General features: G+C 53.7%; 1 protein-coding gene across 2 annotated transcripts; it reads right to left on the bottom strand.

The window, feature by feature from the left end:
• CDCA8 (cell division cycle associated 8) lies at positions 1 to 5,265 on the bottom strand. Of its 2 annotated transcripts, none has more exons than XM_063306055.1 (10): positions 5,129 to 5,265; positions 4,866 to 4,994; positions 4,737 to 4,777; positions 4,520 to 4,595; positions 4,300 to 4,442; positions 3,988 to 4,067; positions 1,699 to 1,794; positions 1,451 to 1,577; positions 1,042 to 1,128; positions 1 to 232 (listed from the first exon to the last, which is right to left on the bottom strand). In XM_063306055.1, exons 1-10 carry the CDS (start codon positions 5,226 to 5,228, stop codon positions 188 to 190), a joined length of 924 nt encoding a protein of 307 aa, XP_063162125.1. In that variant the 5' UTR covers positions 5,229 to 5,265; the 3' UTR covers positions 1 to 187. The 2 variants fall into 2 exon arrangements, with proteins under 2 accessions (XP_063162125.1, XP_063162124.1); XM_063306054.1 differs by having other exon boundaries at positions 2 to 232; positions 1,699 to 1,797.
• Between the last annotated feature and the right edge of the window lie 7,711 nt (positions 5,266 to 12,976).

The following is a 12,976-nucleotide window of genomic DNA, read 5'->3' as shown; positions in this document are numbered from 1 at the left end:
CCAGGGAAAATTAAAACGAGAATCCGCAGGCCTCCCCACAGATCTTGAAGAAGCACCGTAGAAGTTCTGCAAGAAACCAAACTCATTGGAGACCCTGAAAGGTCCGGCTCCTGCCACCTGCAGCCTTTGAGGGCGTCCTTGCGCCGGGCCAGGACTGAACTGAGGGCCAGCCAGTCGAAGGGTGCCTCTACTTATGGCTCCGCACACTGCTACAGAGGTACGCAAGTTGACTCTGGAAGGAGAGGAGCAGCGGCAGGTAATCAGAACGCTTTCCTCCACAAAGGAAATGCCGCCGGATTGGCACGAACACCCAGAGGGCCTTCCTCACCCCACAGCACGGCTGGCTGCAACTGCTGGGCTGAAAGCTGCCCTCTCTCCCTCCTGCCTCCTCCAGGGTAGGAGCTGGGATGGAGGGGGCTGCCTCACTTAAGAAGGAAAGCTCAGGGAGCTGCGCAGGGTGGAGGATGGGGATGCAGCCTCAGCCCCCTCAGGGAGGGGGTACCCCAACAAGCCCCCCCAGCTCTCCTTCTACCCAGCAAAGCTGCACCTGATCTGCCAACCTGCAGAGGCCAGAAACATCCGAAGCCTTCTGCAGCTGTCAAGGCCCAATGTCAGCATCGCATCAGATCCCTTTATTTCGACCTAGGGTGCCATTCTTCCGAGATTAGGTTGGCCCAAGCCCTGCCAGCCTCTTGGAAGGCCATTAAGACCTGGCTGTCCTTGGGGGGGGGGGCAGTTAGGTGAGCCTGTGAGTTACTGCGATTAGTGTTGGTGGCCCTGGCTGCCACGCTTTATTTCTGCTGTTATTCCATGGTTACAGTCATGGATTGCCCAGAGCGGCTTATACGAGATGGGGGCCGCCTACAGTGGATCAATCAGTGAATGCCAATCCAGGCATCCCTGGGAATTAGAGGATACCTCCAGGGAGACACCGGAGGTTTGGGAAGGCTGGTCAAACCAGGCAAGGTTCCAAGGAATCCGGAGAGGGGGAAGCTGCTGGGTTTCCAGGAGTACCACAGAAAGGAAAAACAGGCAACCTACCGACAACTTCTTCACGCTCCCCAGCGTCTGGGCATTCAGACCCATCAGGTCCTTCTTCGAGAGCTCGCTGGCCCTGACCCGGATGCTCTGCGCAGAGAACAAAGGGCCGTTACTCTGGGGCAGGATCAGGGCTCAGTGGGCATGGGACAGCTTCTCTGCAGGCCAAGCAAGCATTCCCAGCGCTTCCAGTTTGCCCCATCAACTCACCCGATTAACGCAGGAACCTCTATTTGATTCCCTCTGTCTGCCAAGCCAAAGCTGGCATTTCTGTCCTGAGAAACAGCAGCCCCCGAAGTCACTCCTGCCCAGGGGAGAGCTGGGAGGGCAAAGCCCCTCCTCACTTGCTGCCACTCAGGGCAGAGGTGGGCCCACACACCCCCTCCCCCCGGTGCCTGAAGACCTCTCTTACCTCTCCTCCGCCAACAGGCAGTGTGAGGAAGACTTCGCTGCTGTCTGCCAGGGGGCTGCCATTCACGGAGACGCTGAAGACCCGCTCATGGGTGGCAGGGGCCCGCAGGCCAGGCGTCTTGAAAACGCTGGGGGCAGAAGGGGCCAAGATCAGGGGGCCAGCCAGAGCTTCCAGCTTCCAGTACCCAGGGCCCTCGCTCGAGGCAGCCCTAGAGACCAGGCAGAGTCCTAGAGACCAACCAGACTCACCTGGAGTCAAATTTGGCAGTGGGCGTGGGCGCAGGACTGGCAGCTTTCGCAGGGGCCCCACAGCTAACTGGAGTGATGAGGTTCACTTTGCTGGACCTGCTAAAATACCGCAGCAGCAGCCGGCTCAATGGCCAGCTTGAGCCCAGGCCTCCAAGCTGGCTGCCAGAGCCCTAGACTGGAATTCTTGGCTTGAAAGGGCCTTGAGGCCATCAAGTCCACCCCTTGCTCAGTACAGGATTCCAATTATGGCGCCCCCACAAGATAGCTGAACGCTGCCAGGGAAGATAAGCCCTCTGCCTCTCTAGGCCCTGGTTCCCTGGACAGGATGCATTTATTACTAGGGACTTCCTATAATTTAAATCTGTGATTTTGTTCTACCCTCTAGAAGGAAAGGAAAGAGATCGGAGAATCGTAGGGTAGGAAGGCACTTGGAGGTCTTCTATCCAACCCTGGCCCAGGGCAGTGATCCTCCACCCACTCCGGAGAAATGGCTGCAGTCTTGAGCCCCTCCAGTGACAGAGGACACACAACCCCGGGAGACAGGCTGTTCCATTGCTTAATAGGCCACAGCCAGGAAATTCCTCTTGAGTTCAAGCTTGGATCTCTCCCCATAGAGCTTGTTGCTGGTTCATGCCTTACCCTCAGTTGCCAGGGGGAACAGACCTACCCACTCATTGTGACATCCCTTCATGAGACAGGCTGCTACCGAGTCCCCCTGAGCCGTCTCTTCTTTAAGCTAAATTCTAAATTGTCGCAAACCGCCCAGAGTCCCTTTTGGGAGATGGGCAGTGATAAACTTGATTGATTGATAGATAGATAGATAAATAGATAGATAAATAAATAAACAAACAAACAAACAAACAAACCCAGTTCCTTTAACTGTTCTTTGTAAGCCTCCAAGCCCCTAATTGTCTTTCTTGCTTTTCTCTGCAGTCTTCCCAGTTCCTCGGCATCCTTTTTGCACTGTGGTGACCAGAGCTGGACACACAATACCAGAGGGGGTCTGACCAGGGCAGCATAAAGCAATTCTATCCTTTCCTGTGATCTTGACCCTATACCTCTAGCAGGCAGCCCAAAACAGCATTGGCTTATTTGTTTTCTATCCTGCCTTTATTATTTTTATAAATAGCTCAAGGCAGCGAACATCCCTAACGCTCCTTCCTCCTCCTATCTCCCCCACAACAACAACCCTGTGAGGTGGTTGGGCTGAGAGAGGGGGACTGGCCCAGGGTCACCCAGCCGGCTTCTGTGTCTAAGGTGGGACTAGAACTCTCCATCTCCTGGTTTCGAGCCCGGAGCCTTAACCACCAGTTTGGCAGCTGCAGCACACAGCTGCCTCATCCTCAACCTGGGGGCTACCAGGACCCCAGATCTTCCTTGCAAGTACCACGTGGACCTTCTTCTACCTGACATCCTTTAAGGGATTTGAAGAGTGTACGGTGCCCTCCTCAATGATCGTCCCTGAAGGTCAACACAGCCAGTGCCTTCCACCCCTCTTCGCAGGGCTTGTTCAACCTATTTCAGTCTCACCAGGACTTCTGCAAAGTTCACAACTGGAACAAGCCTCAAGGGGAGGGGTCTCACTGCAGTCGATCATAGAGTGGAATTGGGAAACTGTCTCCGTTGATGCTGCCTAAACTGCGTCATAACAGACTACTAGTTTGTGCCCAGCTTGCACTCAGTCATCCCCAGATCTGTTTCACAAGCATTATTACCAAGCAGATACCCCCTCCCTAACCCTCTGCACGTGACCTGTTTCCAAGTGAACAACTTTGCATCTATCAAGTCTTCAGTTGCCTTCTTGTGTTTTCAGCCCTTTTACCTGCTCTAGCAAGACAGCTTTGGATTTTCCGTCTTAACCCACCCAATCTGCAGCTCTTGACAGACATTCCCACCACCTTTTTATCCAAAGCCCTACAGAATCCAGGCTGATCTCATCAGGAGAGAGAGACCCGCAATCTGGGACACCATCCAGACATTTGGGAACACAAACTCCATCAATCACAATGAGTGGGCTAAAGGTCAAGGATGTCTTGGGCTAGAAACCAGACGACTGAGAGTTCTAGTCCCGCCTTAGGCACGAAAGCTGGCTGGGTGCCCTTGGGCCAGTCGCTCCCTCTCAGCCCAGCCCACCTCACAGGGTTGTTGTGGGGAAAATAGGAGGAGGAAGGAATATTTGGTATGTTCTCCACCTTGAGTTATTTATAAAAATAATAAAGGTGAGATAGAAGATAGATAGATAGATAGATAGATAGATAGATAAATACAATGTCCTGATGCCCTCAATACCTTTTATGGAAATGCGTAGACCTGGATGAAGGGGGGCAGCTCCTCTTGGAAATTGGGGCCCTTTTGGTTGAGGCCTGCGCCTGGAATACACAAGCAGAGGTGACTAAGCCTCCTTCAGCCACGGACCGTCCTGGGTGACCAGGGGACTCGCCCAGGGCCTGCAAGCTCCACCTCTTTCAAGGCTGCAGGGTTAGGGTTAGGATTAGGTCTCCTGTGCTGCAGGGGACTTGGCAGGGAGCTGTCTGTTCCCAGGCAGATGCAGCGTCTTTGAGTGTCCCGGTGAAGGAGGAAGAAGCTCACGGAGAAACTCACCTTCCCCAGCCTCTGGCACTGCGTCTCCGGATCCTCCCGGGCTCCCGCAGGCTCCTTCTCCTGCCTGGACCTCTTGCCCGCTGGAAGGAGCGGGGTCCCCGTCTCTTCCTCGATGGTCTCGATGGCCTGCTTGACCTTCTTGGCTGGGGGCAGAGAGAGTGTGGGGGGGGGGCGCTCTCCAGGCCCTCTCTGCCCGCCCGGCCCCAAGCCCCTGGCTGACCTTTCCTGGCGGTCCGGAGGGGGGTCTGGATGGCCTTGGAGGCCAGCTGGGTGATTTCCGCGATGTCCAGCTCGGCCTGGAGGGAAGGCGAGAGGGGCGGGGAGCTCGCGGCAGAAGGACGGGCGGGCCGGGCTTCCTCAGCCCCAGCCGGGCGCGCCCGGAGCCCGCTCGCTTCGCCTCCCCCACCCCCCGGAAGACCCCCGGGCTACTCACTCACCGAGGCGACCTTCTCCAGGGCCTTGTCGCTGCTTCCCAGGGCTACGGAGAGGGAGGGGCGGGTTAGCGCGGGGTCGGGAGGGGGCGCGGAGGGGTGGGGGAGGGGCGCGGGATCGCGCGGCGCGCCTACCCAGGAAGCCGATCCAGTTCATCTCGCGCAGGGCCACCGGCAGCCGCAGCACCTCCAGGTTGTACAGGTTGCCCACCTCCTTCTGCAGGCTCTCGCGCGTCGCCCGCACCTGCTCCAGCCGCGCCCGGACTGCAAGGGGACGGAGCCGGGGGATGCGGGGGCCGGGTCAGGCCGGGTCAGGCCAAGCCAGGCCAGGGCCGGCCGCCTGCCCCTGCCCCTGCCCCTGCCCGTGCCCCGGCCCCGCCCGCGCCGCCGCCCCTCACCCTCCCGGTCGAAGTCCTTCAGGAAGGCGTCCACCCGCCTGCCCCGGGCCGAGGGCTTGGGCGCGCTCCGGGCCGGCGGCCTCTTCCTGCTGGGCGCCATCGGGGAAGCGCGCGGGCGGGACGGCGGCGTTCAAACGGCGGCGCCGCCCGCGCCCGGCCAATCACGAGCAGGGGCGGCCCGGCTCCCGGCGTGCCCCGCGGAGGAGGGGGCGGGGCGGAGACGCGGAGGCCCCGCCCCGACTAGAGTGGGCCCGCCCGCCCGCGAGACCCCGCCTGCCCTCGGCCCGCGCGGGCTCTTCCCCGCTGCTTCGCTGCCCCTCCGCGGTCCCACCGCCGCGCGCCGCGACCCCCAGGCGGGCCCGGCTTCTCGGCCCTCCCGTCCCGCCGGGACAGCCGGCCGCGGCCCCTCCGCGGGCAGCCTGCCTGCCGCCGCCGGACGCCCCGCAGCTCCGAAGCGCGGCCGGTCCTCCGCCCGCGCCGCGGTGATGCGGGGGAGGGGAGGGAGGGGCTGCCCTCCCTCCCTCCCCGCGGAGAGCGGCGTGCGCGGATCCGCTGGACCTGCGCTGTTTCAGGGGCTGACCCGGGCCGGGCGGGGCAGCGTCACCACGAGGCGGGCACGCCGCTGGCACCAGGATGGGCCGGGCCGGGCCGGGAACCGGACGTGCCGAGGGGAGCAAGCCGGGGCCGGCCGCGCCGCGGCGCCCCCCGCTCCCCCCCGCCCGCCCGCCCGCCCGCAGCTGGGAGCGGAGGGGCAGCCCGTAGGGCGGCCGCGGCCGCAGCGGGTGGCAGCGCCTACCCGGGTTTGCAGCTCGGGGGGTCGACCCTGGTGGCTGCTGCCCGGGCTGTCGGCTGGGCTGGGGAGCGGGAGAAACGCCCGGAGGAAGGAGGCGCTGAGAAAACCGCCTCCCCCTCGCCGCCGGCCAGGAAGGCTCCGGGGGTCGGGTGTGGCTAGGAGGAAGCCCCGCACTTTCTCCTCGACCACCGACTGCGGAGCGCTTCGTGGCCACTTAATTCACGTTGTAGCGTTGGGGCGGCTGCTTCAGCTGGCGAGCCCCTTCTCGGGGATCGAGCCAAGTCCTGTCCAGCCAAATTGCCCCTCAGCCCAAAGAACTGGCCAGGAAGCCCCCTGTTCGGTAAAGTCGGGACGAGGCCTGCTGGCTGGAGACAAAGCAGGGTGAGCTGCCCCGTCTTCCGCTGGCTTCTCTCCACTTCTGGGCAGAGTGGGAGAATCAGGCCGCGATGCCAGCCCCCTCTGCCCGAGGCTTCCCATCCCTGGCATCTCCCCCCCCCCCCCCCCGCGCCAGTCTGGGGGCAAGGCTGCTTGGGGAAAGGCGTCCTGAGCTTAGACATCCCCCCCCCCCTCCCGCCAGCCCCTTCTCAGGCCTTGCCTCCCCTGGAGCTTGTCAGGCGCTTGCAGAGGTGGGCCTGGTGCTGAAGTGTGCCAGCCTCTGATACCAGAGACCCGGCGTCTTATCGGAGACTGGCAGCCTCTTGCCTGCTGATGCTTCTCGGATCCCTCCCCACACAGCCGACAACGTTTCACTGCAACATTTGAGGTGTTCTAAGTCTTCTCCCCTTTGCATTTCCCTCTCAGAATACGGCTCCCGCATTTCCATTATATCTTAAAATCTTCCCACGGAGTTTTTCTTTCTTTCTCACATAGGGGAGAAGCCTGGAGTAATGCGCACATGTGCACGCGCGCGCACACACAAACTCACACTAGCCAATGCTAGAACCACAAACTAGGTATAAATTGCAGGTACCTAGATTTTGCTCAAACATTTTTTAAACCAGTTGTGTCCAATTCTCTGCAACTGCCTGGACTAGTCCCTGCAGTTTTCTTGGCTAGGTTTTCCAGAAGCAGGTTGCCCTTGCCTCCTTCCCAGGGTTGAGAGAGAGTGATTGGCCCAAGGTCACCCAGCTGGCTTTGTGCCTCAGGCAGGACTAGAACTCACCGTCTCCCGGTTTCTAGCCTGGTGCCTTCACCCGGCACCAAACTGGCTCAGCTCAAACACGGGGAAATTTTTCTGATGTAAAATCTACAATAGTGGAAGAGTCCACCTGTGGAGGTTGTGGGTTTTCCATTTCTGGAGAAGAGGCTGGACAGCCCACTCTCATGGATTGATTGGTTTTCCTGCACATGGCAGAGGGCTGGACTAGATTATCTATGTGGCCTCTTCCAACTCTACAGATTTGTGGTTCTTTGGAAATCATGGGGCGGGGGGTTACCCTGTGGCCTGCAATAGCCCTTATTCCTCTCCCTAACAATATGCATCCATAGCCTTTGGATTTCAGCTTATGCAGTCCTGGTCATTTCCCCCTTTAATGCAATAACCAGAATAGCATCCCATTTTCCAGGACCCCGTCCAAACACAGCCATTTTTGTGCTCTCCTGCCTCTCACCAGCTTGGTCAACCACTGGTAACCCTCTTGGGTTTTCCATCCACTTCTTCTGTCCTCCCCACCCCACCCCACCCCCTCAAAAAATGTTGCGGAGGAAAGGATGGAAGAGCAGAAGAAGGCGTCTGCCTCAGGGCCAGAAGGGACCCGAAACAGCTGGCATCCGTGTATGATTTGAAGCTAGTTGTTCCTCCTCCTCCTCTTTCAATGACCCCCAGCAAGGGCGCTGCCATTTCTGTGACAATTCCAGGCGGCAGTGGTGGTGGCACGGCCATCATATTCACCAACACAATTGCTATGGTTGCTCATTATTTATTTATTGGACTGACGCCTCATTTTCTCCTGTAGTAAATATTCACAATGGCTGACCCATTCAAAACAAAACAAAACAAAAATAAAACCTATCCAAATATTGGAAAACAGGGTAACTGTCATGAGTAATGATGGCGAACAGGAAGGGGCTCCCATCCAGGGTGGAAAGCGCATGCGTAGTACTGAGGAATTAAGCAGCCATTCAAAGAGACACAGATCAGGCCCGCCTTGACTTTGGGGTTTATATGGCTGGGTTTTTCCCACGCTTCTTCAGTTTGTTAGGATTCCTGTTATGTACTAGCAATAAACATTAGAGACCAGTTCCTTGCCTCAGTGTGTTTCCTGGCAGTTAGGACAATGTAGCAGTAATAACACTAGAGAACTACTCCTCGTCTCAGTGTGATTCTCACTGTTAGGACAGTAACATTCAAAATAATAATAATAATAATAATAGTACAGTCCTTTAACAACCGAAGCAAGCACCAAGCCTTTTCCTGCACCTGGAGGGTGGGGGCAGAGCCGAAGTGCCAAGGCGTCCTCTCCTCCTGCTGGGAACGGGGGCCTCCGAGGGCACCTCTTTCAAAGGAAGGGCTGCCCCTGCTGCAGGGCTGGGGGGCCGGGGGGCCTTCCACCTCCAGAGCCCGTCCCTTGCAGTATCGGTGGTCAAGGCCCCTGTGGCTCACCCACCAAAGAAGTGAAATTGGCCTGGATATTAGAAAAACAATGAAAAGTGCAAGAGTAAATCTCTAGGTGAATCAAGGCAGTGTCCCTTGGAACTCTTTCTCCTGTGCTCGCTCCTGGGCCACGTTGCCTCCTCTCACCTAACTATGCACCTCCTCTATTTCTGTCTGTCCTACCTACCTAGGAAGTTGGGCTGCATCGCCCCAAGACCCATCTTCTTGGTGCCTGCACTCAGATCCCCCCCACTCCCATGCACATCTCTGCAGAGTTAGGAGGTTGTGCTCCAGGGACCGGGTTCATGCGTTCAGTGTGCTCCCTGGAATAACCTGCTTCTGGTTTTGCACAATTCACGAAATTATGGACTAAGTAATTAGAATTGTGGCCTCTCAATCGGTCCTGAGTTAAGTCTGAAGAGGCAATGCTTCAGGACACCCAACCTGATGGCTCAGCTCAAGGAAATGGTAGACTTCAGGGCTAGAAAATGATCCCATGGGGTCAAATTTTTAAAAATTATTATAGTAATTTTGTTGTTTATTCATTTAGTCGCTTCCAACTCTTTGTGACTTCATGGATCAGCCCACACCAGAGCTTCCTGTTGATCACCACCACCCCCGGCTCCCCCAAGGATTAGTCCGTCACCTCTAGAATGTCATCCATCCACCTTGCCCTTGGTCGGCCCCTCTTCCTTTTGCCCTCCACTCTCCCCAGCATCAGCACCTTCTCCAGGGTGTCCTGTCTTCTCATTATCTGGCCAAAGTATTTCAGTTTTGCCTTTCATATCATTCCCTCAAGTGAGCAGTCTGGCTTTATTTCCTGGAGGATGGACTGGTTTGATCTTCTTGCAGTCCAAGGCACTCTCAGAACTTTCCTCCAACACCACAATTCAAAAGCATCGATCTTCCTTCTCTCAGCCTTCCTTATGGTCCAGCTCTCGCAGCCATATGTTACTACGGGGAACACCATTGCTTTAACTATGCGGACCTTTGTTGTACATGTGATGTCTCTGCTCTTAACTATTTGATCGAGATTGGTCATTGCCAATACTTTTATTATATTGTTATAAAACTTACATACTACATCATATTATTTTGATACAGTGGTATTTATACATTGTTGGTGAAAGATTAACACTCTCTAAATAGTTTGAACCATTGAGGATACAAAAAAAATTATCCATCTTAATTACAGCTTAAAATGTCAGTGCTAATAAGCGTAGGATCAATTGACTTTTTCATCCAAAACTGAATGTAACAATAAGGTTTCATCGAATTATTCATTGTACTGTACAATAAGGGTTTTGGTCTTAAGCTGATTCCTACTGTTAAAATCTCCACTGTATTGTTACTTAATATTGTTTGTGCATATTGAAAAGGAAAAGAGAAGATAATGCAATTTTGACAGCAGTTAAAGTACCAAGGGATAAAGAAAGAAAGGAAGGAAAAAGGGGGAGGGGGAAGGAAAAGAGAAAAAAAAATATTCAGTTCCTGGCTTCCCCACTTTTGTGCTTCTGCGAATTTGGTTTTTATAAACATTTGGGCCCCCTCAGAAGCCAAAGCATAAAAGTGTACCGTGTGTACGTCAACCATTCTTGCTTAAATTTGGTTAAACTTCTTTGTGAATATATACTATTTTGCCATTGCTGCACATTCTCCAAACTTAAGTTCCCAGCCAGATATAGTCAGAACTGTGTCTTTCTTCCAGTAATGGCAAAATGTACTTCTCACTGAAAGTAAAGGCCCAAGGGGTCCCAGTGGAGGAGGCAGGAGCCCTCGGGGCTGTGACCCCGAAGCTGGGAGAGGGGCTCCCACAGACCCCAGGAGCAACATCGGAGCTCTCTGTCCAGGGGAGTGCAGTGCCAGGAGCAGCTGAGATCCTGCGCAGGACCCTCAAACGCCCAGGCCTCTGGCAGAGGACCCCAGGATGAGGAAGACGCAGACCACCCAGAGGGGGGAGGAGAGATTTATTTATTTTTAACTTTTTTTTAAAAAAGTTTTTCCACTGAGTAAAAACAGTACAAATTTTAAGTTAAAGATAAGAGAAATTGAGAAAAGTAATAGAAAAGTGAAGAAGAAATAAAGAAAAAAAAAGAATAATAAAGAAGTGGCTTCCAATCTTCGTAATAGCAGTTATAAGTACATTTATATTTTACCCTCTCTTTCTAAGGTTACATCAAAGTTTCCTTCTTTCCATAATCTTCCCTTTCTAATCATCAAAGCCATAAATCATCAGTTCATTTTTTTCTTTTTTTCAGCAAAAAGTCTATAAGGTTGCTTCCAGTCACTAATAAATGTAGTAATTGATCTTATCAAACAAGTTATTTTTGCCATCTCCACTAGTTCCGTCATCTTCACCAACCATTCCTCCATTGTGGGCGCTTCAGTCTCTCCATCTTTGTACACACAGTGGTCTTGCAGCAGTGATCATATATAACAATAATCTTGCAACCTTTATTACTGTATATCACTGATGGAGTTGTATACTATCTGTAGAATATTTTGTACCACTTCTCTTTTAACTTATGTTGTTTATTCATTCAGTCGCTTCCAACTCTTCATGACTTCATGGACCAGCCCATGCCAGAGCTTCCTGTCGGTCAACACCCCCAGCTCCCCCAGGGACGAGTCCGTCACCTCTAGAATGTCATCCATCCACCTTGCCCTTGGTCGGCCCCTCTTCCTTTTGCCCTCCACTCTCCCTAGCATCAGCATCTTCTCCAGGGTGTCCTGTCTTCTCATCATGTGGCCAAAGTATTTCAGTTTTGCCTTTAATATCATTCCCTCAAGTGAGCAGTCTGGCTTTATTTCCTGGAGGGTGGACTGGCTTGATCTTCTGGCAGTCCAAGGCACTCTCAGAATTTTCCTCCAACACCACAGTTCAAAAGCATCGATCTTCCTTCGCTCAGCCTTCCTTATGGTCCAGCTCTCGCAGCATATGTTACTACGGGGAACGCCATTGCTTTAACTATGCGGGCCTTTGTTGTCAGTGTGATGTCTCTGCTCTTAACTATTTTATCGAGATTTGTCATTGCTCTTCTCCCAAGGATTAAGCGTCTTCTGATTTCCTGACTGCAGTCAGCATCTGCAGCATCTGCAGTAAACAAAAAAGAACAAGTCCGGGCAGGTTTCCTCCCCCCAGGCTATTTTGCATGAAGCACGTGAGAGGAGACAATCTAATACAACCTCTTCACCTGGCCAAAATGATTTGATACAATAGCAGTCTTAATCGTTAGTAGGAAAACCTCAACACTATCTACTAAGTCCAGTCCCTTAAATCTATTCTTCACCTCCACTGCAGATTCCTTAGTGAGCTCATATCTAGCTGATCTGTGGGTCTTCCCTAATCTCTTTAGTCTGATCCTAAATTGTGCAAGAAGAAGTTCGTGATCGGAACTACAGTCAGCTCCAGGTCTTGTTTTTACCGACTGTATAGATGTCCACCACCTTTGGCTGCAAAGGATGTAGTCAATCTGATTTCGGTGTTGTCCATCTGGGGAAGTCCACGTATAAAGCCGTCTCTTAGGTTGTTGGAAGAGAGTGTTTGTTATGCAGAGTGAGTTGTCTTGGCAAAATTCTATCAGCCTATGTCCTGCTTCGTTTTGTTCTCCCAGGCCATGCTTACCTGTCAGTCCAGGTGTCATTTGACTGCCCACCTTAGCATTCCAGTCTCCCGTGATGAAAATAACATCTCTTTTAGGTGTGTTGTCCAGCAGGTGCTGCAGATCCTCATAGAACTGCTCTACTTCAGCTTCTTCAGCATTTGTGGTTGGGGCGTATATTTGGATCACTGTGATGTGAGATGGCTTGCCCTGAATTCGAATTGAGATCATTCTATCGTTTTTTGGGTTGTATCCAAGCACTGCTTTAGCCACTTTACTATTAATTATGAAGGCGACTCCATTTCTTCTGTGGTCCTCTTGTCCACAGTAGTAGATCTGGTGGTCATTTGATGTGAAGTGGCCCATCCCAGTCCATTTCAGTTCACTGACGCCCAGAATGTCTATCTTTAATCTTGACATCTCACCTATAACCACATCCAATTTGCCCTGGCTCACAGATCTTACATTCCAGGTTCCAATGGTGTGTTGATCCTTAGAACGTCGGATTCGCCGTTCACCACCAGCACCGTCGGCCGCTAGCCGTCCTTTCGGCTTTGAGCCAGCTGCGTCATCACGTCTGGGGCTAGTTGAACTCATCCTCTGTTCCTCCCCAGTAGCATTTTGACCATCTTCCGACCTGGGGGTCTCATCTTCCGATGGTATACCGACATATCTCTGGTTGTACTGATCCATTGAGTTTTCACAGCAAGAATACTGGGGTGGGTTGCCATTACCTTCCCCAGGGATCGCATTTAGTCTGACCTCTCTGTCATGACCTTCCCGTCTTGGGTGGCCCTTCACGGTTTAGCTCATGGTGTCATTGAGGTGCTCAAGCTCCAGCACCACGACAAGGTAACGAT

Source organism: Candoia aspera, chromosome 5 (genome assembly GCF_035149785.1).
Source record: "Candoia aspera isolate rCanAsp1 chromosome 5, rCanAsp1.hap2, whole genome shotgun sequence".
Taxonomy (NCBI): domain Eukaryota; kingdom Metazoa; phylum Chordata; class Lepidosauria; order Squamata; family Boidae; genus Candoia; species Candoia aspera.
Note: the sequence above shows the minus strand (reverse complement) of the source record. Positions and strands in the feature narration are given on the sequence as shown.